The 24,993-nt window shown below is 42.4% G+C and overlaps 1 protein-coding gene across 1 annotated transcript in view; it reads right to left on the bottom strand.

Moving 5' to 3' along the window:
• LOC126527907 (uncharacterized) overlaps positions 1-24,993 on the bottom strand; it is a 96,484-nt gene that overhangs the window by 10,347 nt on the left and 61,144 nt on the right. Inside the window, exons 5-6 of the mRNA XM_072284273.1 lie at positions 2,029-3,444; positions 34-183 (exon numbers count right to left, since the gene is read on the bottom strand). Of these exons, the coding sequence (XP_072140374.1) occupies positions 34-183; positions 2,029-3,444 (1,566 nt within the window). The remainder of the gene's footprint in view (positions 1-33; positions 184-2,028; positions 3,445-24,993) is intronic.

Here is a 24,993-nt window from a genome sequence, read left to right as displayed (position 1 = left end):
AAACTTGAACGCATCATGTGTGTGGGAACTAACCGGAGAACTTCTGTATGATGGCTGCACGCTTCCTGTGCAAACCGAGTGGCTGCAACAGCTTGGCAATCTCCTCAGTGTCTGCGTTGATAGCAGCGTGTGCAGTTGGGTAGAGATCCAGGAACTGCCACAGGATGGGAATGGCTGCCTTGCCTGTATGCCGACGCGAGAACGCGTGTGAGTGAAAGAACACTTTCAAGTGTGCAAATGCAAGATGTAGGAGGCAGTAAATAACTCAAGTAGGCCAGTTGGTTCAGATCCATATTTGCAGCGCAAATGAAAAGTTTCGCAGAGAAGCAAAGCAACACAGAAGCACTCGCTATCAACTAAACAGTTTAATCAAATATAATCAAGGCAATCAGAAGAGTAGGCACAAAACAAGGAATACACAACTCTAAGATATACATTTTATAAGGCCATACAGATAAGGAAACTCTTCACCTGTAAATGAAGTTGATGGTTCACCAATGCAGTTATCTGAAATTTCTTTTAATATAAATTAAAACCCTTGGAAATTTCACAAGTGCACTGTTCTCGAGCCTTAGCAGAATCTCTGTTCTCAAGCACAGGTGGTCACCGCAGCTTCCTGAGATATATGTGATTATATCTTGTCAGGCATGGATCAAAATTTCAGTAAACAGTATGCACTTGCTTGTGTTTCAATACTCACTGTAGACGGCTAAACAGACAGCTAAGCCGACAGCGGACATATTAAGTCTTATTCCAAGTGTGAAGAAGCTGGCGAAAAGGATAGCTTTGTAAAGACAGCACCTAAGTAAAAAATGACACAGGCCAATTTGCTGTCCAAACAAGATTGCAGCTGAACAGAACACTTGGAAATGTGACAGAGCTCATCTGTGCACAATAAAACATAGTCACGCTTTCTTATTCACTTCATATAAGTTATGCTACTGTCTGTGGAAGCTATGCAGCATTTCTTTCAGTTCGAAGTGCTGTGCCTCCGGCAGCTAGACAATGCAGGTTCTTAAGTTGCACATTCTAAAAAAGCATTTGCGGGGGTCTCCATACTAAGTGACATGAAATAAAAAAAAAGTGTCGCCAATTGTTTCACATGGCGCAATTCTGCCTCTTCAAGCTGCTCACATTACTTACACGACAAAACATCGTGTTCAATGAGCTAATTTACGATGTTCCCCTTAACTCTGTTAATGATTCACAAGAAGCTGTTTCATGCAATTCAATTATATCAGGCCTGAACCATCCTTGCGAAACATGTTCTTACTTGCGCTAAACACCCACAGCCAGTGGCTAACAGGAGGTCTAAGTACAGATAACTGTACTTAGACCTCCTATTCGCCACTAGCTATGGGTGTAAGCATTTTTTATGAATTGTCTGTCATGCAAAAATATAAAAAAAATAATAAATTGCAAGTGAATCTTTTGTTCAGCCATTGCTGATGAATATAAGTCTCCACCTTCTTGTGAACCCTAATCTTGCTCTCTTTTGTGTGGAAGGGTGTGACAAGCCTTTGTCACAACTGTGTACTAAAAATTCAAATGACAGTGTGCTGACACCATTTTGATGTAAGAAAGAGGCAGTGGTGTTGGTGGAATTAGTATATCATTGAAAGTAATATCACCAGTGGCATTAGTGGACACCAGGTAATGTAGTGTTGCACAAGTTGTTGTCAGCCAATAAGAGGTTTTATCCACCATGCTGATCATATATGCAAATATGGTCCATGACTGGTCAGAGACCTACCTATTGCACTGTCAGCTGTTTTATAGGTTAGTGTGTGAGCATCATACACTCTCAAATTATTTTCATGTGCTAACACCATTGTGCATTAAATCTCTGATTGGCTGGTGTGAATTGCAGCTTCTACAAAACTGCTTAACCTTAGTTAAGCGCAGCATGGGATTTTCTCCTAGCATATTTTCACACTTGAAGACTTAAATTACAGCTGTGCAGCAGCATTTTCTGACATCATTATTTTGTACAAATGGATGACTCGTTAAATAATGTTTGCACTTTACCTGTGGTGCGATTGAGAAATATAGTTGCTATCAGGACTTTCCAGGGATCCCTGTAGAGCTGCTCCTGCACAAGGTTGTACGGCGACTGTGGTGGCACCCAGGGCTTGGAGCCAATCTTGAAACCCAGGGGCTCGCCTGCTGCTTTGAAGTAGGGGCTCTTGCTCAGCCTTCGCTTCTTTCTTTCCACCTCTCCCTTGTCTACAGCAGCATCCTCATTCTGTGGTCTTTTGTCTTCAGGTTCATTGCTCAAATAACCTTTCACGACTTCTTTTCTCCAATGTGTTGGCACCTTAGTGGACTCTCTGCCTTTTCTAGAGCTGCCTGCGTGCTCTTCATCATCGGCTGAAAGGCATGCCTTGCCATATGCACCCCTTGTTGCCATATCTCCCAGGCTTGTCTCGTTGTCTGCCACTATATGGTCTGCTTCAGCACATGGCTCGTTGATGTGTTCTTCGTGCCCCGCATCAGCTCTTTCGGAGTCTTGATATCCTTCTGTTTTTACTTTAAAACACTTTTCAACAGCTCCTTTACCTCTGTGGCAAGCTGCTGATGAGGTGACCTTCATGACCTGATGTGGTCTGTGCTCCTGCTCCACGTTGCATGCCAGTCCTTTGTCCTTGGCTGGTAATAGGGCACTGGCAATCTCCGCGCAGCCGTTATCTTCTACTGGTGGTTTGCCATCCAATGTGCGCTGTTGATCTTCAGCCCACAGTGCTTCACTACTCTTCTCGAAAGTTGAATGCCTTTGAAGAACGACCGTGCCCTGTTGATGATCTGTGTCTTCGAGAATGCCGTAGGATTTGAACCTTGTGCAAAGTCTTGAAAATGCTGATGGCTGTTGCAGTTCATCAGGGAAAGTGGGCTTCAAGTCATCTGTTGTGAACGTTGCATCCTTGGGCAGGTCTTTTTTATCACCTGTTGACGCTGACTCATCAATGAGTTGGGGAGCTGTGTCTTTAAGGACAGTGTAGGATTTCAACCTTGAGCACATTCTCGAAAATGCTGATGACTCTTGCACTTTGTCAGGCAAAAATGGCTTTGAGAAGTTTGCCGCCAACTCTGCATCCCTGTGCGAGTCTTGTTCATTGTCTGCTGGTGGTGGCTTTTGCCTTTTAGTGCACTTAGAACGACGCGAGCGTATTGTGCGAGGCTTAACAGGCTGTTGTGACTTCATTACCTCACCTATAGAAATTGCAAGATCAGACTCTATCAGATCTGCAGCAACTTTGACTTCACTCTGGATGCAGTGTTCATCCTGTAGAAGCTCTTGTTGTTGCAGTCTTTGCATTGGTCTTGCCACTGGATGAGAATCGTTAAAGAATGTTTCCCTCAATGCAAGGCTACTTCCAGGTGCCGAGCCACAATACCGTGTCTTTTGGTGGACCATGTGCCCAGTGAACTTTGCCAACAGCGAACCTTGCAAAAAAAAAAAAAGAAAATATTACTGCACAACCTGCACATTTCATGTGTTGATTGCGGGACATATGGAGCCCCTGCATTTTATGAAAAAAACTTGATCAAAAGCATCGTATCCACAGCCTCACAGGTCCAAAACCTTTACCTCACACGAAAGAATGAAAATGCATTTTAGAATTGGTGCAATAAAAACGAACATTCTTGTATTAGTGGGTATTAGCATGCTGAATATTTCAAGATTGAAAGCGTTTACTGGCACACTAACATTTTAAAGCTGGCCATCCAAGAACGTCTGACACATGTCATATGTTTCTGTGCCTACACTTGTCCTCCCCATTCTTGCCTCACCACGCATAGTCTTCGTTCTTGTGACACTGCTGAGTACGTGTCTCGCACTGTGCATCCGCCTGAATCAGAGCCTGCATGTTGGCATAGCTCTTGAGCGATGTAGAGTTGAACACCTCTAGAATGAAATTAGCTGTATAACGAAGGAACATTTCTCTCTCGGTTCTGTCGTGAGTGATTCTGTCATGAATTCTACAACTAAATTACCTGTACAACGAATAATTTCAGAGGCCCTGAGTGCTTCGTTATAAAGATTTTCAACTGTAGTGATTAAATGTCAAGTTGTTAGGACAATAAAGTTGTGACCTTTGTTGTGGATAAACGTACACATTCCACGTCATTACACATTGCACAGGGTGAAAGTAAACAAAACTGCATGTATTGTCCACAGTGCGCTGCATTTAAGTAACTGCTCCATTAAAGCTTTGCTTAATTTACTTGTGTGCCGGATCTGCATATTTTGCTGGTTGGCAACCTTTCTTTGCTTTAAAGCAGTTTTTTCGCTGCACTCATGTCAAGCTAGAGTATTACACATAGCATCAACAATAAGGCATGGTCAAATGAACTAGTTATTCATTTTAAGTTATAATATTGCCTTCAAGTAAGACCACTATGCGCTAGCATAACCTGGGACTAATGTAACTTTATGAGCTTAGCTTAGGTTCTGTATTCAGTACGACTTCTGAGGAAAGTTACGGAGCAGCTTATATCACAGGTAAACAAAGCACTTAAGTTCTTCCATCTGCACAGTCAAATTCAAAGCTTGGTAATCCTGTGACACAAAGAAGCTGCCGGCACTAACTTGGAAAAATGTGTGCAAGTAAAAATTACTGCGGAAGAGGAAATAGTAAGCCAATTTCAACAATCGACCGGTTATGTGTAAAAACATCACCACCAGCGTGGTACCACCAACAACAATAACAACAAAACATTTTGCTGGCTTTGTACAGAAATTAAACATTATTAGTAGTTGGATTATATAGTGGCACTTTCTCCAAGAGAAAAGCTTTTTCAGCGGGCAACATTGGACTAAGTAGTGCTAGAATCTGAGTGCATGTACCAGTTAATGTATTCACTTTGCCTAGTGGCTGTCGCTGTCTGTTAAGGTAAAATAGCAGCTATGAGAATTCAAGCCTTAGTAGTCATAATCAAGAATGGTGTAACTGGACCATGTAGATATTTGTGGAGTGAAAACTGCTTTACAATATTCAACAACCTGGTAACATAACATACTGTGTATAGTGCTGTAGTGGACAAGGATAGTGACGGGCATTGTAGCGAAAGCTACAGGAAAATCTAAGAGTTTGAGAAAAAGACTTGGCATGTGACAAATACTGGTCAACCAGAAATTTGGGAACATGGTATTCTCCGCACCAAAGATGCACAGCTGGCTGGCAGCCATCTGTTAAAGGGGCCCTGAACCACCCCTCAGGCTTGGTGAAATAAAATAGCCCGTGGGTAGCATACGCTGTTGTGAACATCTCAGCCAAGTTCTGCTGTCGTACACAGTCCGTGGAGCTCACAAGCGGAGTGCGCAGTCACCTTTTTCTCAAACGCTCTCGTTTCAAAAACCCCATGCTTCTCGCTCTTTTCTGTGTGTTCTATATCGTCATAAAGCGCACTCCAATACGCGGCTGCTATTGGTCACTGCGCTCGGCTACACTGCGGCCGCTGCAAGGTACCGCCACGAGTCCAGTGGCTAAGCGCACTGCGGCTCTCTGAGGACAGCCGCATTTGGCTTACGTTTAGCGCGGCCTAGGAACCAAATTGGAAATTTGAACTGCGCGCCATGGTGATGTCTCCGCCATAGTCTTCGCAATGCAAGGCACTGGAGGAGGAAGGGAAGCACAGCTGAGGCCGTGTTTGATTGCTGATAACTTCGCTTCTGTTGAAGGCATTCAAGTACTTTTTGTGGCAAAGCGCTTCTGAAATAGCCTATCTTCATTTCAAATGTCTTTCTCCACTTCGATAAAAAGTGGTTCAGGGTCCCTTTAAGCTCATCAGAAATATATCACAGAATACATCAGAAGAATAAACATGGTTTCAGTGCAATGTGACATGGATTCATCATCCTTATATTGAACAGGGAAACCCTGCACTAAAGATGACTGAAACGCATACTGACGCATTTTCTGTGTGATTACGACTTCTGCTTGAAGTGGTAATCACACAGAAAATGTTTCAATGGGAACAGCATATGGGGACTATCACGCAGTGCTAAATGATTGCTTCTGCACAGGGCTTTATGACATGGCTGAAATACATCATAAATGCATCCACAAGGTCAACTTAATCAAACAAATGTTGTGCAGACATGTTGTCCCTGTAGCAGATGGTTAGCAGGAGTTCACAGCAATAATACACATCCCGCTTTGTGAAAACTTGCCATGCTGTAGTATATCTGTGCCAGTTTGTGCAGGCATATCGGGAAACAATTTCCAGCATCCTGTTTGGCAACAAAGGTTACCTCATTGGTAAGCATATCAAGAGGCAAGAATGTAGTTGAACAGGCCATGTGATGCATGGAACGGAAGACCAGTAGTCTTAATTAAACACACCAGAGGACAGTAGATGATCAGGTGGTGCGATGTGATACATCAGTAAGCACAGGATGGAATTGGCTAATGCAAGACAAGACTAACTGGATATTCTGTAAGAGGCCATTGCCCTAAGATGGACATAAAATAATCTGACAATGAAGATGATCGCTAAGCATGGGACACAAGGCCCACCAAAAACGATAGGGCAAACTCATCATTGACTAAAAGTTCATGATGATATTGCGCTTAGTGTTACACTGACGATTTTAAGTGAAGGACAGGACGTGGACGCACGTAGCGCAACGTACACGCTACGTATGTCCACGTCCTGTCCTTCACTTAAAATCGTTAGCGTAACACTAAGCGCAATATAATCATGAACGTTCACCAACTAGCCCCCTTCATTGCTTTACAAAATTGAATCAAAGATTGAAGCAACTCGCAACTACAGTTTTACAGCCAAGTACCATAACTGGTACCTCAGCATGCCCGTATAGTCAGTGACAGGTCAAGCACACAAGGGCATATGTTCCCCATAGAAACATGTGTACACGTGCCCACTTTGAATTTTTTCTTTCCCTTCCTTGTCTTGCTATCTACGTCCCTGCATTCACCATGGCATGAACCACCTCAATGTTTTATAGGCAGGGATTCTTCGTTCGCAATCTACGAGTGATGCCTACAGCTGTAAAATGATTGGATTAACTTGGCCTTCTGCGGTGCATGTCTTGGCTTGCAGCATGCTCCTTGTTAGTGCTTCAAAGAATGCATGGCGAGATTGTTAGGACGCAATGCAAAGCGGGGATAATATCTTCTCTTTATTATCTTTCAGTGCCTGCCTGTTTATTTTCTCCCCGAGATATTGCTGCATCGTCAAGGCCATCGTTTAATTCTGTCCCTCACATTCGTAAGAAAGTTAAGCTAAATGTGGTTTAATGGAGAAAAAGCGGCTAAGGCTATGCTGCGCCAAACACGAGGTGATATTCGTAAGAAGGCTTTATCCGGCTTGACATTAGCATAGCACTGGCTGCACGTGTTAGCACTGCGATTTTTCTTCCTGCCCCTGCCTGCCAGTCTTTGGTGCATTTGATGTGTGAATGGGATGTTCATTGCTACTAAACCATCGGCATGTCTGCTATCCCCAAGAAGCACACAATATTATAAAAACATTCTATTAATGTTACATGTTCCACCATTAACATATTTTCAAGGTCAGCATAAATTTATGTTATATTTGAACATTATTACAGCATTTCAATGATAATTTTAAATAAATGTTTTATATAATACATTTCTATGACATTAGAGGCAGTACTTTTAATCAGTGCTGGATGCATAACGTTAGAGTAAGGATTATTAACAGTCACATTCCAATGTTAACGGAACCTTAAAAAAGAAATGCTGAATCAGTCTCCATTGACAAAGTATTCTTCAAGAATTCCACTTTTGTTGACTTCACGGTAATATGTTGATTATTAGAAGAGAAAATGACAAACAACGTCTATGGCTCTTTTGGAATACAATGTACTCCATTTTTACTGATAAGAATTTAACTAGGCTCAAGCAGACAGCATCAAAATTTATGATGTCACAGCGAGCTGGTTTGGGAATTTCAAGGCGGCATTGCCCGCCAATCTTTTGTTTTTGCTTCTTTTCCGGTGTACCTAGAGTTGCGATAAGAGTGGCTTTTTTGGCATTGTGGAAGCTTAGTTCACTAAGACAGTTATAATCGTTTTTCTCTTCAGTGCCTGTAACTGAATGGTGCTGTAACATTCAGGAATGTTCAGTAAACTTTGGTCAGTATGTTCCGTAGTTCTTGTTATTGAGAGGCAAATGAATTTAACAAGCTTTTGCCTGTTCATCTATAAATTGCAACTAAAAGAGCATTCATAGCCTTGATATTTAGAGAAAACTCAGATCATGTGCTGATCTCTACTGAAACTTATCCAAGGCTTTTCCATGTGGGTTATATAAGTAGGTCAGAAAGTGATGTGTTGATTCAGGTGTGTGCTGTTGCAATCTGTAAGGGTGCTACTTACCGGGAGTGTGGAGAGACGGAGGGCAGTTGTGTCATTCTGTGAGACTGACGAGACCCTCGTGTTCTTTGCCTGTCACTTAAACAAAATTAAGTTATGTGGCTCAATGTCCCAATGCTGCATAACGTCAGGTACACCAAGCAGAGGGCTTCAGAGTAATTTTCGACTACCTCTGGCTTTTTAATTTGCCTCTGAAGCATGGTACAGAAGCATTTCTACCTTCCACCTCCATCGATATGCTGCTGCCGAAACTGAGAGCTGGACCCACGACCTTGTCCTCTGCAGGATGATGTCATAGCCACTGAGACATTGTCTTGACCTGTCATGGACTTCAAGTGTTCTCAAGTCTGTCTGACTTGCTTGCACTTCATGAACTAGTTCAAGCAGTGCTGTATGTTAACGTTCGTTTCAGTGGCGCAAATGTGGCACCCTCTGCAGGCCACCGTCTGTTTTACAAAGTACAGGTAAAATTCAAGCCCAGCTCCTTAACATTATGCACCCCTGTGATTGTCGACGAAGCAGCAGACGATTTCTCTGGCACCATGGCAGCAAACGGTGTTACAAAAGATATCACTGTGCTGCTGAATGGCACATTGACAGAAATTGCGCTGTTAAATCAGCACTGATGGCGCCCATATGCACAGAAGCCAGCATTCATGTGCGGCCCTTGAACATGACCAGAGACAGGCAGAAAAGGAGCTTGAACACAAATTAAAGGTAGTTCTCTATTGCTTTTTCACAATACTGAGGTATTTGGTGATTTCCCGTCTCACCAGACTATGTGCCAGCATTGCAACCAGACCATTATGCTACTTACTTTTGCTGATTGAGGCAGCAAATGCTTAATCAGATTTACAGTCAGATTCGCGGCACCGCAGCCGTGAATCTCACAAAAAATGGGCATTCGCAATACAATCACTGCACACGTTGGAAAGACGAAGCAAACGACCTGCACCTTGATGGAACTTTTGCATTTGTTTTCAGAAGACCCTGCTATACTGCTGTGGCTGCACTTTTGAACTGGTGCTGCATGAACTTGGAACTACACAGTGAACTTGTGAAAAATGTGCAGGCAAATCGGCTTGGAGTGGCGCCTGACACCGGCAAAAATGCCGAGCCAGTGGGGCTATACTAATCCAGGTACAACCAAATTAGGAACACGCACTAAGCTTCAACAAAAGACACTCCCTCACCAGAACAGGAATTGGCCTCCATGGTTCAGTATTTGGCCACTCCCTCCCAAATGACTGATTCGATCAACCAATGGCCCTCAGTCCCCAGCAGCTGTAGAGCAACTGACCGAGGCGGTGGTCAGACCTGTAACGCAGCAGAGGGTGCTAAGAATCTCTGGAGCAGGACAGGCCGCCAATGGAAACTGACCCTGGCAACCTTTAACACTCAAACTCTGTTGAGTGAGGTTAGCTTAGCAGGACTCTTTGAGGAACTATCACGCATTGTTTGGGATATCATTGGCCTTAGTGAGATTAGAAGAACTGGTGAGGCTTATACAGTGCTGACTAACGGCCATGTCTTCTGCCATAGAGGTCTCCAAGATAAGAAGCAATATGAGGTAGGATTCCTAATCCATAAGGTCAAAGCGGGCAACATTGACAAATTCTACAGCATTAATGAGATGGCAGCAGTAGTCGTAATAAAACTTTATAAGGGGTATAGATTCAAGGTACCACAAACCTACGCTCCAACATCCATTCATGATGATGATGAGGAAGTAGGTAAGTTTTATAAAGATGCTGAGTTAGCGATGACAAAAGTGCAAACTCGGTATACTGTAGTAATGGGCGACTTCAATGCAAAAGTGGGGGAAAAGCAGGCTGGTGAACAAGCAATTGGCAACTACATCGTCGATTCTAGGAACGCTAGAGGAGAGATGCTGGCAGAATTCGCAGAAAGGAATAAGCTGTGACTAATGAACACCTTCTTCAGGAAACACAGCAACAGAAAGTAGACCTGGAAAAGCCCTAGTGGTGAAACAAGAAATGAAATAGATTTCATACTTTCTATCGATCCCAGCATAGTGCAGGATGTTGAAGTGTTAGGTAGATTAAAATGCAGTGATCATAGGTTAGTAAGGTCTAGGATTCACCTCAATTCGAAGAGACAAAGATTAAAATTGGTGAAGAAGAAACAGGCCATCCTAGACACAGTAAGGATAAAAGCAGACCAATTAAGGCTGGTACTTGCAAACAAATATGCAGCCTTAGAATAGAGACATGAAGATGACATAGAGGTAATGAATGAGGCCGTAACTAGGGTGGCTTCAGAAGCAGCAACTGAAGTGGGAGGTAAGGCACCAAGGCAACCAGTAGGCAAGCTCTCCCAAGTAACAAAGGACCTAATAAAGAAACAACAAAGAATGAAAGTGCCCAACTAAAGAGATAAGATAGAATTCGCAGAACTGTCAAAACTGATCAACAAGGAGAAAATAAGGGATATTCCAAATTATAATGTGAGAACGACTGAGGAAGCAGTAAAAAATGGATGCAGCATGAAATCATTGAGAAGGAAGCTTGGCATAGGACAAGGCAAGATGTATGCACTGAAATATGAGCAAGGTAATGTCATCAGCAATCTCGAAGATCTTGTGAAAGCAGCAGAAGAATTCTATACTGACCCGTACAGTCAGAGGAGCCACGATAGCTCCATTTGAAGAAGTAATGAACAGGTTACAGGGACTCCTTCTATAACTAGCGATGAGGTTAGAAGGACCTTGCAAGATATGAAACGGGGAAAAGTGGCAGGAGAAGATGGAATAACTCAATCTAATCAAAGAAAGAGGAGACATAATGCTTGAAAAAACTGGTGGCCCCATAGATAAGCTGTCTATCGACATCAAGGGTCCCAGAGAACTGGAAGAATGCCAACATTATACTAATCCACAAAAAGGGAGACGTTAAAAGGATTGAAAAATTATAGGCCCATTAGCTTACTCCCAGTATTATATAAAATATTCACCAAGATAATTTCCAATAGATTAAGGGCAACACTGGACTTTAGTCAACTAAGGGAACAGGCTGGCTTCAGGAAGGTATACTCTACAATGGATCACATCCATGTCATTAATCAGGTTATTGAGAAATCCAAAGAGTACAATCAGCCTCTCTATATGGCTTTCATAGACTACGAAAAGGCATTTGATTCAGTAGAGATACCAGCAGTCATAGAGGCATTACGTAACCAAGGAGTACAGGACACTTATGTAAATATCTTGGAAAATATCTGCAGAGATTCCACAACTACCTTCTTTCTCCACAAGATACCTATAAAGAAAGGGTCAGACAAGGAGACACAATATCTCCAATGATATTCACTGCATGCTTGGAAGTATTCGAGCTATTAAACTGGGAAGGCTTAGGAGCGAGGATCAACAGCGAATATCTCAGCAACCTTCGATTTGCAGATGACGTTGTCCTGTTCAGCAACACTGGGGACGAGTTACAACAAATGATTGAGGACCTCAACAGAGAGAGTATAAGAGTGGGGTTGAAGATTAATATGCAAAAGACAAAGATAATGGTCAATAGCCAGGCAAGGGAACAAGAGTTCAGGATTGCCAGCCAGCCTCTAGAGTCTGTGAAGAGGTATGTTTACCTAGATCAATTATTTGCAGGGAACCCCGACCATGAGAAGTAAATTCACAGAAAATAAAAATGGCTTGGAGCACATATGGTAGGCAGGTCCTGACTGGAAGCTGGAATATGGGGCACAAACTTGGAGACTGGCAAAGAAGCTTGAGAACAAGTTAATTAAGGACCGTGCAAAGAGCGATGGAATGAAGAATGTTAGGCGTAACGTTAAGAGACAGAAAGAGAGTGGTTTGGGTCAGAGAGCAAACGGGGATAGCTGATATTCCAACTGACATTAAGAGCAAAAAACGGAGCTGGGCAGGTCATGTAATGCGTAGGTTAAGATAACCGGTGGACCATTTGGGGTTACAAAATGGGTGCCAAGAGAAGGGAAGCGCAGTTGAGGACGCTAGTTGGAATCGGTTGGCGCAGGACAGGGGTAATTGGAGATCGCAGGGAAAGACCTTCGTTCTGCAGTGGGCATAAAATAGGCTGCTGCTGCTGCTGCTGCTGATGAATCGAACAGGCCATTTGTAAAGCTGGGATGGTGTACACATAAACTTGCACCACTCTTGCTGTGCTAGCCGGGTGAAAACTAGGCCACCTTGAAAAGAGGACAGGCGAAGTGAGAAAACTCAGCGCAAAAGAAAATGCAATGAGGATCCACAAACCCTCACTCCCCAAAATAAATCTTAAAATATAGTGAGATGACATTACTCCACAGCATTAAAGTGAATAATCTGTAGAGCAGTCTGTCCCCATACTATTATCAGTCGTAGATGTCTTTACTTGAAAAATAGGTTGAGGCACACGACTTCACTACTCTGCAGCTTCAATTTCACCAAGTGCCCTAAAGTTAGTAATCAGAAAGTTAATTAGCCCAATTTTAGTAAGTAGCAAAACTATCATTGAGAATTTTCTTGCTGCTAATATCTGCTAATACGTTTATTACGTTTTGTAATCTCCTTATTCTCATTTTAACTTTTTTATATCTATAATCTCAACCTATGCACCTTGTACAGCTGCTGCCATGTAACAGTCACCTGGCCCTTGTCAAGCCAATTTCACAGCTTTTAGCCCAGTGGACCTTCCAGCACATTGTCTGGTAAATAAATTTGAACTGGTTTAAATTGAACAAGGGATGATTTAGAGTGGGATTGTTTTGACAATGGGATTTCAGCTGGAGTGTTTGACAAAGGCAACAACTGCTTTCCTTGGATCTGCTTTGGCTTGGGAGGCTGTGGGCTGGATACACACTGCCGTCGTGCAGCCACTGATCTGTTGAAAATTGGTGCAAGTGATTCCCCTGATGTGGCGCTCGGCTTTTTTTTAGGAGCGTTGCACTTGGCAAAGGAGCCCCTGTGCACTTCAAGTCCCATTCAAACTCTCATGAGCATGAAAGAGAAAGGATGTCTGCAAGTCCCATGCTGGCAATTTTCCATCACCCATGTGTCCCTGCAAAGCAGTGAAGTCCCACAATGGTTGAGTACCTGGCTAGAAGCACAGTTGTACCTATTTTAGCTGTAGGTACCCGGTGGCAGCTCTCGTCTGTCTCCCACAGCCACAGCAGATGCTCCGCTAGAAAGCCATCTGTGGTTGGACAAGGAGTGCCTAGAGACCTTGCAATCTCTACAGGGCCCCTGTTGAGGTGAGGAACTCCACAAGTAGCCAAGCACCAGGCCGGGAAGCACCTCTACCCATGTGGAAAACCACCGGCATAGGCGATTGACCCCTCCCGCATACAAGGCAGATGTTCTACGACTTGGCCACCAAGACCCCTTGTACATTGTATTGCACAGTGCCTTCAACCCTTCTCACCATTTCAGTGAGGAGTGATAACGAAGCATAGTTGCCCTGGATATGATGTCACATGCATGTGGAACTGTGCAAAAGTATTTTGATCATATTCGTGTTACCAGTTTTAGAGAAAATCAACACTAATTTGACATAGGCCATTGTGTCATCACAGATGACTAAAAGTAACCGTGAAGTGCATTTAGAGTATTGCGAAACGACATGATAATCCACAACGCAGTGTCGACACAGCAATCTACCATGCAATGTTGCATCTTCATCTCTGTTTATGCAAATGAGTGTTTACCATATGAGACAAGAGGAGATGGTTACTTTGTCCATGGAGATGCTGCTTCTGACATCTAACAGTGGCATTCAAACAAAAAGCGGGGTTTCATGTTTGTAACATACAAGTCAGTAATAAGAATGGACTTGAAAAGCGACTATATCCTTGAGCTGTCGTCAGGTTTATGGAAGAGGTAGCTCACTTTCCTTTTCTCTTAATGGGGGAGGAGAAAGAGTACGGAAAGTTGCAATATTCAAAAAAGAAGGATTAGTGCAATAGAGGGAATGAGGAAGTGGGTGGATAGTGCTGCTTGTTCTTCCTAGTAGTAGTGGTGACAATAGCACAATCTTCCCATCTAAGCAGAGCAGCTCAAGATATCTCTTCTTCAATGGCTGTTGATTACTACAAGTAACAAAAGTGTTCGTAAAGTGCAAGTAAGGGAGACCACTTTATAGAATTCAAACATTTCTTCAAGCGTAAGTACTGGACAGAACCTTGCAATCTATCCTAGTATTAAATAGCTCTAGAAAAAGCAACAACTGTAGTTGAATGCATTTATGCGAGCAAAAATGATAGATAAATTGATGACTTGTAAATAATGATTTCGCACATGAACGACACCTATTTGTGGAAGTAATGAGGCGAATTGAACAGGGAATGCAGAAACTTCAGAAGTTCAACGTGGCACCAATATGAAAGAATAAATCAAAAGTTAGCAAATGAGAATATGTGATAAGTTGAATTTTGGCTTCAGCTAATTGGTAGGTCGCACTTCAGGAAATGAATGACGCAAAAATGGATGCAGATAAAATTACGCAAGAGCGCAAATTTGTCCATTTTCACCATGGTCACATGACTTGGCTGAACCTAAGAGCGAATTCCTGCTCTGAATAAACTTGGAAGTTGGCACCCATACTGTTGTACACGCCCTTTGCCCGTGTTTACTTTGTGCTGGTAATTAAAAAAAGTATTTAAGTTCTGTGGCTATATGTGCCAAAACCATGATTTGATCATGGGGCATGCCATAGTGGCAGATTCCGGATGAATTTTGACCATCTGGGGTTCTTTAAAATGCACTTAATGTACGGTACAGGTTTAGTTTTGCTTTTCTACTCCATCAAAATGTGGCCACCTGGATTTGATCCCAATCCCGTCGCCTCGAAGCCACCATGGCGGGTGTTCCGTTGATCCCTGAAGAGTGGAAGGTGGTCATAACGATGATCAATAAATTTTTTTAATAGCTTTATCTTGCAAATGTTAAAATTTGTATACGTCTTCCATATCGCACCCTATTCAAGAATCGGTCTTAAAAGCGTTTCACATTTATGCCCATTCAGGAAGCGGTGGCATCTGCAGATATGCTTCAGAGGCCGCATCAGGTAATAGTAAAACGGGCAAATGTGACGTGTGCTTTGTGAAGAAGTTACTATTGAACAGATAGCAATGTCCAGTGTGAGAGCCTGCTGCCATTGTAGTAAATAAATTTACAGCAGGGTAAGTTAGTTGAATTTTTTTCTTTCCTCCTATAAAGAATGACGCGCAACTACAACATGGTACGAGAAGCTCTTTGCACCTTGCATTGTGCTTCTTTCTAGTTGCGGTGTGCTTGCAATGTAACTTTTGCAAGGGGGTAATCAAAAAGAAAAATATAGTTGGGATATCCTAGGTCAACGGGACAAGGTGTGGCAAGTTTTCAAAGAACCTGTTTTGCCGTAGCAGTTCCAAGTTTTACTTTATGGCACTAATGAAGCAAGGCAGACGGTCTATTCCACAAGAACAGCAGGTTCTATGCCTGCCGATTTGCTAGATTTTGTCCCATTTCTTGACTGCTTCAAAATAAGCCTTAGGGGAATAAAAATATTTGTAGAAAACTGCTTATCCGAGCAAAAATAAAGGTAATGCGTACAGGACAAAAAGAGTAGAAAAGCTACAGTTTGAGCCACATGCCAATGTTCTTGGCAAGTGAACTTGGCATGAAGTCCAGCTGCCATAATGCTAGCATAAGGTTGGAACTTTAGCTCTTACCCATATTAATAATAACAGTAAATTCTGGTGGTTTAGGTACCAAACTATGATATAATTAGGAAACACACCGTAGTGAAGGATGTTGGATTAATTTTGATGACCTTCGATTCTTAAACGTGCACCCAGAGCATGGTATGTTAGTGTTTTTGCATTTCACCGTCACCGAAATACAGCTGCCGCAGTTCGCATCTATTCCGAGACAAAATCATAGCGATAAAATTCCCTTTTAAGTCAGTTCTTATTGTCATGTGTACTGTTATAGGATGGCATGGGCACATGCTCACATAGGCACCTCAATGCATGTGGACGAGGTCAATCTCACGGGGTGCCTTTTTTTTTTGCCTAAGTACTCGGATACTGGGTTTAGCATCATGTGGAAGCTGCATGCAACCTTTTTGTTGCCAATTACTGCGCCATCTGCTGGCATTTGGAATGCACTAAGGATTATATTTTTTCTGGTCAGGGGTGACAATGTCAGCATTATGTCTCACATAAAGTAAAAATCTTCCCAAAGACTTGTGGCAAAAAAATTTATTGCACGTTTGACATGCAGTGTCACCTGCATCTAGCATTATGCTACATCATAAAATATTACCATTTAATGTTTAATTCTGGAAAGGATGAAAGCCATTGTCCATAGGGGTGGACACAGGGTCCGAGCTGGCTATAACCAGCGACAGGTCAAGAATGTGGTAACGAATGCTCTTCAAACAGAAGGTATGTACTCAGTTACTCTGATTTTTCTCTCTCGTTACATTTTGTCATCCTTGTAGCAGGCCTCCAGCTCACTCTGATGCCGCTGTGGCATAAACCTCCTCACTTTTAAGAGAGTTGGTTTGTTCATGATGCACACAAACTCTACTCACATCTGTGGAGCAACATACTTGCCTTCCTTCGGTGCTCCACCTTCTTGGAAGTGACACCCATTTTGCAGTTTGTGCTGTCTGGAGGATGACGAGCACATTTGTTAGATGTGAAGCCACAATAATCCCTCTTTAGTTCCCTCTACCAAGTCCTCCATAATACTCCACAGACTCCTTTTTACTCACACCAGTTAATTTGGGCTGTTATTGCATGCGATGCATTGAATCATGGGTATCTTCTTCTCAACGTAATTCATAAACAATATTTTCTGGGAGTGTGGAACGATCAGAAGTGGGTACAGTACGCTTCTGTAGTGAGAGCGTCCTCCTGCATTCTTGCCCCGTCACGTACCATTGCTCTCACAAACAGCCACCTGCTGTATCTTTGGTTCTTACAATACATACGGAGAAGCTTTAGTGTAACAGGGGTTAAGAATTCAAAACTGACGCTGTGTTCCAAACTTGCCATAGGTGGCTAAGTGGAGACAGCACCATATTAAGTCTCATTTTAATTGTGATGAAACTGGCAAAAGAAAAAGCTTAATGAAGATAGCATCAAAGTAACAAATCATGAAGGCTATTTTGCAGTCTAAACAAAATGCTGACTGAGCAGAACGCTTGGTCATCTGCTCACAAGAAAACGTAGTCACACTCTCTTACGCATGTAATGTAAGCTACGATGCATTTTTCACATGCTTGGACCCAAAGTATGAAAATATAGCAATATTTTGTGCTTTTCTTAGCTTTTTCTTGTTGATGCAAGGCAGCGTCATGTTGCAGAGACGTCTTCCAAATGGTTCCAGATGTGTTCCATTGCTTGGCCTCAAAGCTTTCTTAGGTGTCAACGTAGACTGTCTACAACAGACTGGCCTGAACTGGAACACACCCAGAGTTTGCTGCATCCGTTCGTCCCATCTTTTCCATATGTTTTCTTTAGGCAACCTTTTCATTCTCGGTTACACTTAAAAGACCCCTTGCTTTTTCTTCTTTCCATGGTGCCCTTGTGATAACCCTCCAAAGTTGGCATCCGAAACAAGGTGCCAGAGAATGACAAAGGAGCAGTGGTGGGAGGCACGAACAAATGGTTTCCTGTCTGCTATAGAATATTGGAAGGCTGCGTATCAGTGATGCAAAAATATCGATAGTACTATAGACAGTTAACTGATGGTCAGTTACCGCAAAACTTGTGGTAATATTTAGTGCTAGACAAGAATTGCGAAACTATCTATTGTACTGCAAATAGCAAACTATCGTAATACCATCGATAGCTTCATCATGAAATTTCATAATACTACTGATCGTCAATTTGCTGATAGTTCCGCATCACTGGTGTGCGTGAGCTTTCACTCCAGAGTAATTGATGGCCATGAACAAGCGCCCCATGGCCAGCACCTTATGGGCTGTTGCACAGGTCGATGAAGTCATAGACAGGGCATGATAGATGAGGGCTCGAAAGCTGCAGGAAAGAGCGAGCAATCTTTTATCTGATATTGTGGTTGGAACAACCTTTGGCACACATGCTTGTGGCAGCATTGTCAACAGACTGCGAATATTTTCTCACCATGTTCCCAACTGATACATCAAAGACAGTGGAACGGTATAAGCGAGTTCTCACAACCTTTGGAAGTGCTATAGTCGGTGACAACCCAAGAATAGGAAGGTTATATGTGTGCTGTCCAACTCAAAAACAGCTAGCATAGATGCACCAGCCAATTAGCTCCACTTATTTCTGCGGCATCAAACGGTTTTGATTGTTTAAAACGTCTGTTTTCACCATACAGATCTTTGTGTCAGTGGTTTCAGGTTGAAACCTGAATGTCCTGGCAAATTTTATGGGTGATCCTGATATCAGTGCTCAGCCAAAGGTAGTATTTTAGCTTGAAACCACAAGCTTTTATCTTTCCATTGGCCTAGCATTTACATAAGCAGAGCAAGGTCATTAAACTTTGAGCAGACTTAGCTCTTTTTCAGACATAAAGTGCACTACACTTTTGTGGGTGGAGCTCCTGTTGACTTCTTAGGTTGTCACTGGCTACGGGGGTACATGCCTTGTGGCTGTTCTTAGTGATCATTCATCACCAATGCCACCTGTGCACCTTAGTCGTATGGCCTCTCTGGCACTCCCAAATAGGCAGCACTGTTGGCTGCTCTTTACAATTGCAGCCATACGTATAGGCTTACGTATATACGTACGGCTTTACAATTGCAGCCATACCATACGTACGTGTTTTCTTTAAGCTGCACCAAATTTTTAAAGATCTCCTGTGACAGATAGTACAATCCTAATCCTTGAACTCAATTACTTGGTGAGCTGGACATTACTTCATCAAGCAATCAAATGGGTAATTGACTAGGTGACAAAATTTCACTAAGTAAGTTTTCTTGACTAGTTAATCTACGGCACTTATTCCAATTTAGGAACTGTAACTGATGAATTCGCAAGGCAAATCGGCATAGGACGAATTCCAAGGCTGGCTTCAATTTCAAGATATGTGCCGTCAGACTTGCGGTAAAGATGCACTGTTTTTCCATTTAATGAAAACACTCTTTCATGCATACAAGCACAATAGTAACTAAAATGCCAATGCATTTCATTGTGCACTTTGAAAATTATTAACTAGAAAACTGGTTGAAACCTAGCTGACCTCTAACGTGGAGCCAGTAAAACACAACACGAGAAATTACAAGCTAAGAAAAACAAAAACAAAAGAAAAACAAATGGTGTTATGTATTTGTGTGGTGTACATAAGCCAACTTTTTCTTTTATAACCATAGATAATTAAGTTTCAAAGCAAACTCCTGCGCAGGTTGCATTGCCGATGGATATCAACCATGTCACTGCACGCCAACTCTCGCTGCACAAAAACAGCTGCAAACTCCCCTTGACAGCTTTGCTTTAGTGTTGTGGTGTCCCTTTCACTCTTCCACGACCGGGCCCACCCTTGCTGGGCCCACCCTTGCTCAACTCCAGCTTCTCCCAAGTGTACTCATTCTTGCATTTTCAGTGCGCTCCCTGCCTCTCCTTAAGCAACTAATGCAAAAAAGAATATTGCACACCTGTATGTGTCACGTATAGAGTGGTAATAGGTTAAATTTCTGCCAGCAGGTGAAGCACGTGCCTTGGTGTTCTGTTGTTCTGTCTTGACAAGGCAGGCGTGGCGAGCCAGTGTGGGAGGTCTGTTCGCATGTTGACAGATGAAGGAATTTATGAAACATTGAGCGAAATGAAAGCGATGGCGAAGAACGAGCTTCTATGGAGTATGCAATGTCCGCCGAATCAAAATGTGAGAAAAACTCGGCAGGAAAAAGAAAAAAGTATAGCGGTCGCAAGGCAACTGGTAGAAACAAGCCTTTAATCCTATCTCTTGTAAAGAACTTCGTAGGCAAGGTTATGCTGCCATTTTGTTGTGACCAGAATGAACAAGTTCCACTGAACGCAAGCAGTTATGGGTTTGTCGTTCTTGCCAAGTCACTTGTTATATATCAGTTTGTCATACTCAAACATTCATAAAAAAAATAAGTTGTGTGCTTATGCGTTTGAGACTCCTTGCTCATGCTCAAACCCACAGGAAGCCTTCAATGCAGCATTCATTTAGCTCTGTCACCATCACCAGCAAGGAGAATCCCAAATGAAAAGCACTGTGATAATCACTTGGCACACATACAGGATTTAAATCAATGATGACCTCTTTTTAATCCCATTTTAATGTTAACAAATGCAACCTCCTAATTAAATGTGTATGAAAATATAATGCACCAAGTGAATTGTTAATGTAAATATGAACCAGATTTTTTAGGTTATTTTTTATTGATCGAAATAAAGTGGTTGTTTTGTGCTTTTTGCAACCGGCATGTTCTCAGAAGCCTACACGAGTGCTGGTTGCCTTGCTTGGAAGAGCTTGATTATTAAATTTTTCTGCAATAACTAATTCTCTAATTCATTAATTTTATTTGTGCATACTGCAGCCCAACCTGGGCAGCTTCATTGCAAATTACATGTATGCAAAACAAGTCTGGTGGAGCCATGCCAGTACACGGCATGCAAAAAAAAAAATAAAAATAAAATCACACCCTTTAACATTAGTGTCATGAAGTGGCATTGTTTTAAAAAAGTTACATTCTTTATGGGAGGTGCAGCAACAACCATCTTCCTTATAATTCAAATAAGATTCCGTGTAACCTTGCCACTTTTTTCTACATGCAGAACAAGTTTGGACAACAACAAGGTATAAATGTGCCGACGTCGTCTTCTGTAAATATGGCCCCTCGAGCAGGAGGCATTACTGTTAGCACAACAACATGCACTGCAACATCATTTCAGCTTGAGTGCAGCGATGTCATTACAAGCTTAGAAATAAATTTATACTGTAAAATTTGTTGTCTATTTTCATAGTAAAAAGATAAATGTATCTTTCCAGAAATGATATGGACAAACTCATTAACCACCACATGCGCAGAAATCTGGGGAAATCTAGGAGATCTTTTATTCAAGTTTGGTGAAAACTAGCTGAAGCGTTTGGCAGCACTGCATGTGACTTGTTTTCTGAAGAAAAAATGGCCAAGGTGAAACTATGCGACTACACCAAAATACTGTAATTGTCGAAGCCTAGCTACGAGTGCATTCAACTGCTAGCACTGCGCAAGCAATCGAGTGAGCCTAGAAGAAGCTCCTGATGCTGCCAGGAAAAATGGCGGATGGAACGAACGCTTCTTGAGACGGCAGCATGTAGTGGCCTGGATAATGGTAAACTGTCAGCAGCAGCCCCAATACCACAACCCTGTGTTTTACGTGAGCGTATATTCTCCCACTTTGAAGATTCGCAATGCGGGTGTATGAAGCTCGGAAGTTGGCACAGGGCCAAGAATGGGGTCAGCGGTCCAGCTGGCATGATGACCACTCGCACAGGTGGCGTTGCGCAGAGTGGATGGCTTCGGCCCTCAACATAACTCGGCACTCGGAGAGGCACGTAATCAGTTCTTTCTTACCGCCACTTGGAAAGAACAATTAGATAGACAATAAGAGATAATCGATGACGACAGAAATGTAAAGTATGCTCACTCAAAATAACAATTAGATAAACAGTAAGATATTATTTAGATTAAAAATGACGGCAGAACAGAGAGAAGGTATGCTCATGCGAAATATGGATTCACTTTGTGGAAAGAGGGACCCTTTTTCTTCATCATGTGATGGGAAATTCCCTCAATCTTAACAGCGCTCGGTGTGCCTGACAGCGTCCAAGGGAGGAGAGTGACTGAAAATAACCAGCTGAATGCAACGCACGCAATCTCTCTTGACCAGCCAAAGACACGCGGCTTGCGAGAACAGCCTAGAGCGCTCTGAAATGATCACCTGAAGACACTATAAGTATTCTGCGTAGTGCAACTAAAGATTATTAGGCTATCTTAATGGCAGCAAATTAGTTCTGCCCTTACAACACATGGTTGCCAGTGCAGAACTCAAAACTGTGAAGTACTCAAGGCATGTGCACTTAGCAAAAATTTTGACATAACCAGAAGTTTCGAGATTATAGTAAAAAAAGTGCCGCACCATCCCAGCCCTGCGAAAGTGGATGTCCAGCGAAGCTGTTGAAAAACTACAACTGCTGAGAGGGGTATGCAATGCTTTATTGCTTTAGTGTAATGGTAACTTAAGAGTAATTATAGTAATGGTAATATTGTGCTGCAACAACATTGAAATCAGTTGCTAGGCTTGTTTTTCTATATAGAAAAGGCTAGGGATGTCCCTCCCCACATCGTAGGCTGCCATTGCTGTGGCAGGGGGAGCATTGCAGGGAGTGCTACATGCTTTGCATTGTTATCAGGAGCACCTCATGATCAATTATGTGGTACGGATGCTTTTGTGCTAGTTCTTTATTGAAACGTATGCTGTTCTGCATGTTGTACGTGTGATTCCAAAGAAGGTATGCACAGTTTGTTTCACTTTGCTCAGTACTTCAAGCCTCCGCCTTACGGGGGTACGAGCCAGTGCTTGCGGCCCTGCACTACTGCCAAGATTGGCCCACATTTTTGTTAACCGATGCGGGCACGAAAAATGCCGACCAACTCGAGGCTAACAGCTTCGCTGCGAAATTGACCATGCCATACACTGGTGTTTAGTTTTCTCTTGTAAAGCATTTATAATTTCTTTATTGCATTTTTTTTTCAAACAGGCCTGCCACAGCCACGACTTGTAGGGCAGCCGATTGCACCTTCTTGAGCACTACTCATTAGGAAAAAAAAAAAGGCAAAATAAATTAAGAATTAAGACAACTAAGAAGGCTTCCTGAAAAAGAAGAAATGTATAGGAACAGTAATGCACATAAATGAGTGTACAGGCGCATATTTTATAACAGGTTCAAGTCTCAAGACACCTACCAAGCAGACATGCCCCGAGCTCTGAACTGGCCTTAAGAAACTGAATTTTTGTTAATTATTTGAGACCTCACTGTTTCCTAATGCACTGACGAAAAAGAGCTCTTCGCTCTGTTGCACAGCCTTTAAAGGCCAACCGTGACCAGATTTCACTCTGGCTAAATTTGCTATAAGTGGGTAGTCTTGGTAAGCAACCTTAGCAAAGCCTCAGGGCTGGTAAATGCAGTTTTGTTGCTAGCAACCTTTACACAGCAGCCATGCTGACGATGTATGTACCTGGTTGTTGTTGCTACGACGCAAGTCCCAGCAGGCCAGCTCAGAGATTTTTCAGTGTGCCGCCTCGTCTTGACAGTCGTGCCGAGGAGCTGCACACCCTAGGTTATGCACCACTTCCGGTGAATGGTAATGGTGGCGGATTTTTCAGTTTCAATACCAAAAACAGCTATTTTTGAGAGCATTTTATGAGAGTTCCACTTTTATTTCAAATGTCAACTAATGCAAGGAGGCTCTCCTATACATACACTATCTTAAATCAAGTGTTTTACTCAGTCTAAAATTTTGTTGTGGTTGGCCTTTTAAGAATTACTCAAGTATTTGATGAAACAAACGATATTGCTCTCCACGGGTGCCTCTGCAAGCCAATTTAAATTTTACACTTCCTCATAACTAAAATCAATCACTTTTTATATGCCTTGACTAGGACGGCGAGCACCTTTAACATTCATTTCATTTCGTATTGTCATTGCTTGCAAGACTACTTACTTCATTGTTTGACCAGTGTTTTCAGTACAGCTCCTTTACTGTCAGACATTTCTATCTAATGGTTTTATTAACTGCACAACACAAAAAATGAAGAAGGAATGGCTACTTCCAGCTGTAGCGTTGCCAAATTCCAATGAGTGACCATTTTTTAAATATAATTAATGCCCATCTCATTACAGGCGTTACCATATTTATTCAAATAAAAGGCGACGTTTTTCTCAGAATTGTTAGCCTGGAAATTACCATCCGCCTTAAATGTGAGGCTGACAGATTCAGTTACTGTTCCGATGCGATGGCTGCAGCACCACATTTCCAGCGATCCGGATTTTAAACGGAAGTGCAAATGTACCAACTAATATGGCAGGTGAGACAGTACCATATTTTTGCACCTGTAACCCTCACCAAGAATTTGAATAATGTAACAGTAAAAGAGGAGTGCACATTATTTGCGAATTTTGTCTTGAGGCGTGCCTTTATGGCAGCGCGATTATAGCCTTACAGTACGGCTTCATGGCATCACAGCACCTGCTGCCTTACTTCACGAGATAGTTCTCGCCAATCCAGTTTTGTTATCTCTAAAAGAATCCCACCCTCTACGTGCCTCCGCCTGTTGAAGCTCCCTCCGCCTATATTTCATGGTTCCCATTTTACATTTTGGTTGTGTTAGTAATCCAGTATTTCAGGCTACCCACAGAGTATGAATAGTCTATCAGCTACTCTATACTGCCTTATAAGAGTGTGTATACCCAAGTTATTTTTCTTGGGTGATCCTGCTGCAACTTTACCTTACAATCAAATAAATACGGTACATGGCATTACCCAACTACAAATGTCTGAAGTGGCTAGAGCTTGTCAGATAGCAAATTCAACACACAGGTGCCACGGCAGACAAATCCTGCTCCTGGCAGTACTCATTGACCTTGATGCATAATGAATGGC

This window comes from Dermacentor andersoni, chromosome 9 (genome assembly GCF_023375885.2).
Source record: "Dermacentor andersoni chromosome 9, qqDerAnde1_hic_scaffold, whole genome shotgun sequence".
Classification (NCBI taxonomy): Eukaryota; Metazoa; Arthropoda; class Arachnida; order Ixodida; family Ixodidae; genus Dermacentor; species Dermacentor andersoni.
The sequence above is the reverse complement of the archived record's forward strand: the minus strand, read 5'-3'. Positions and strand labels throughout refer to the sequence as shown.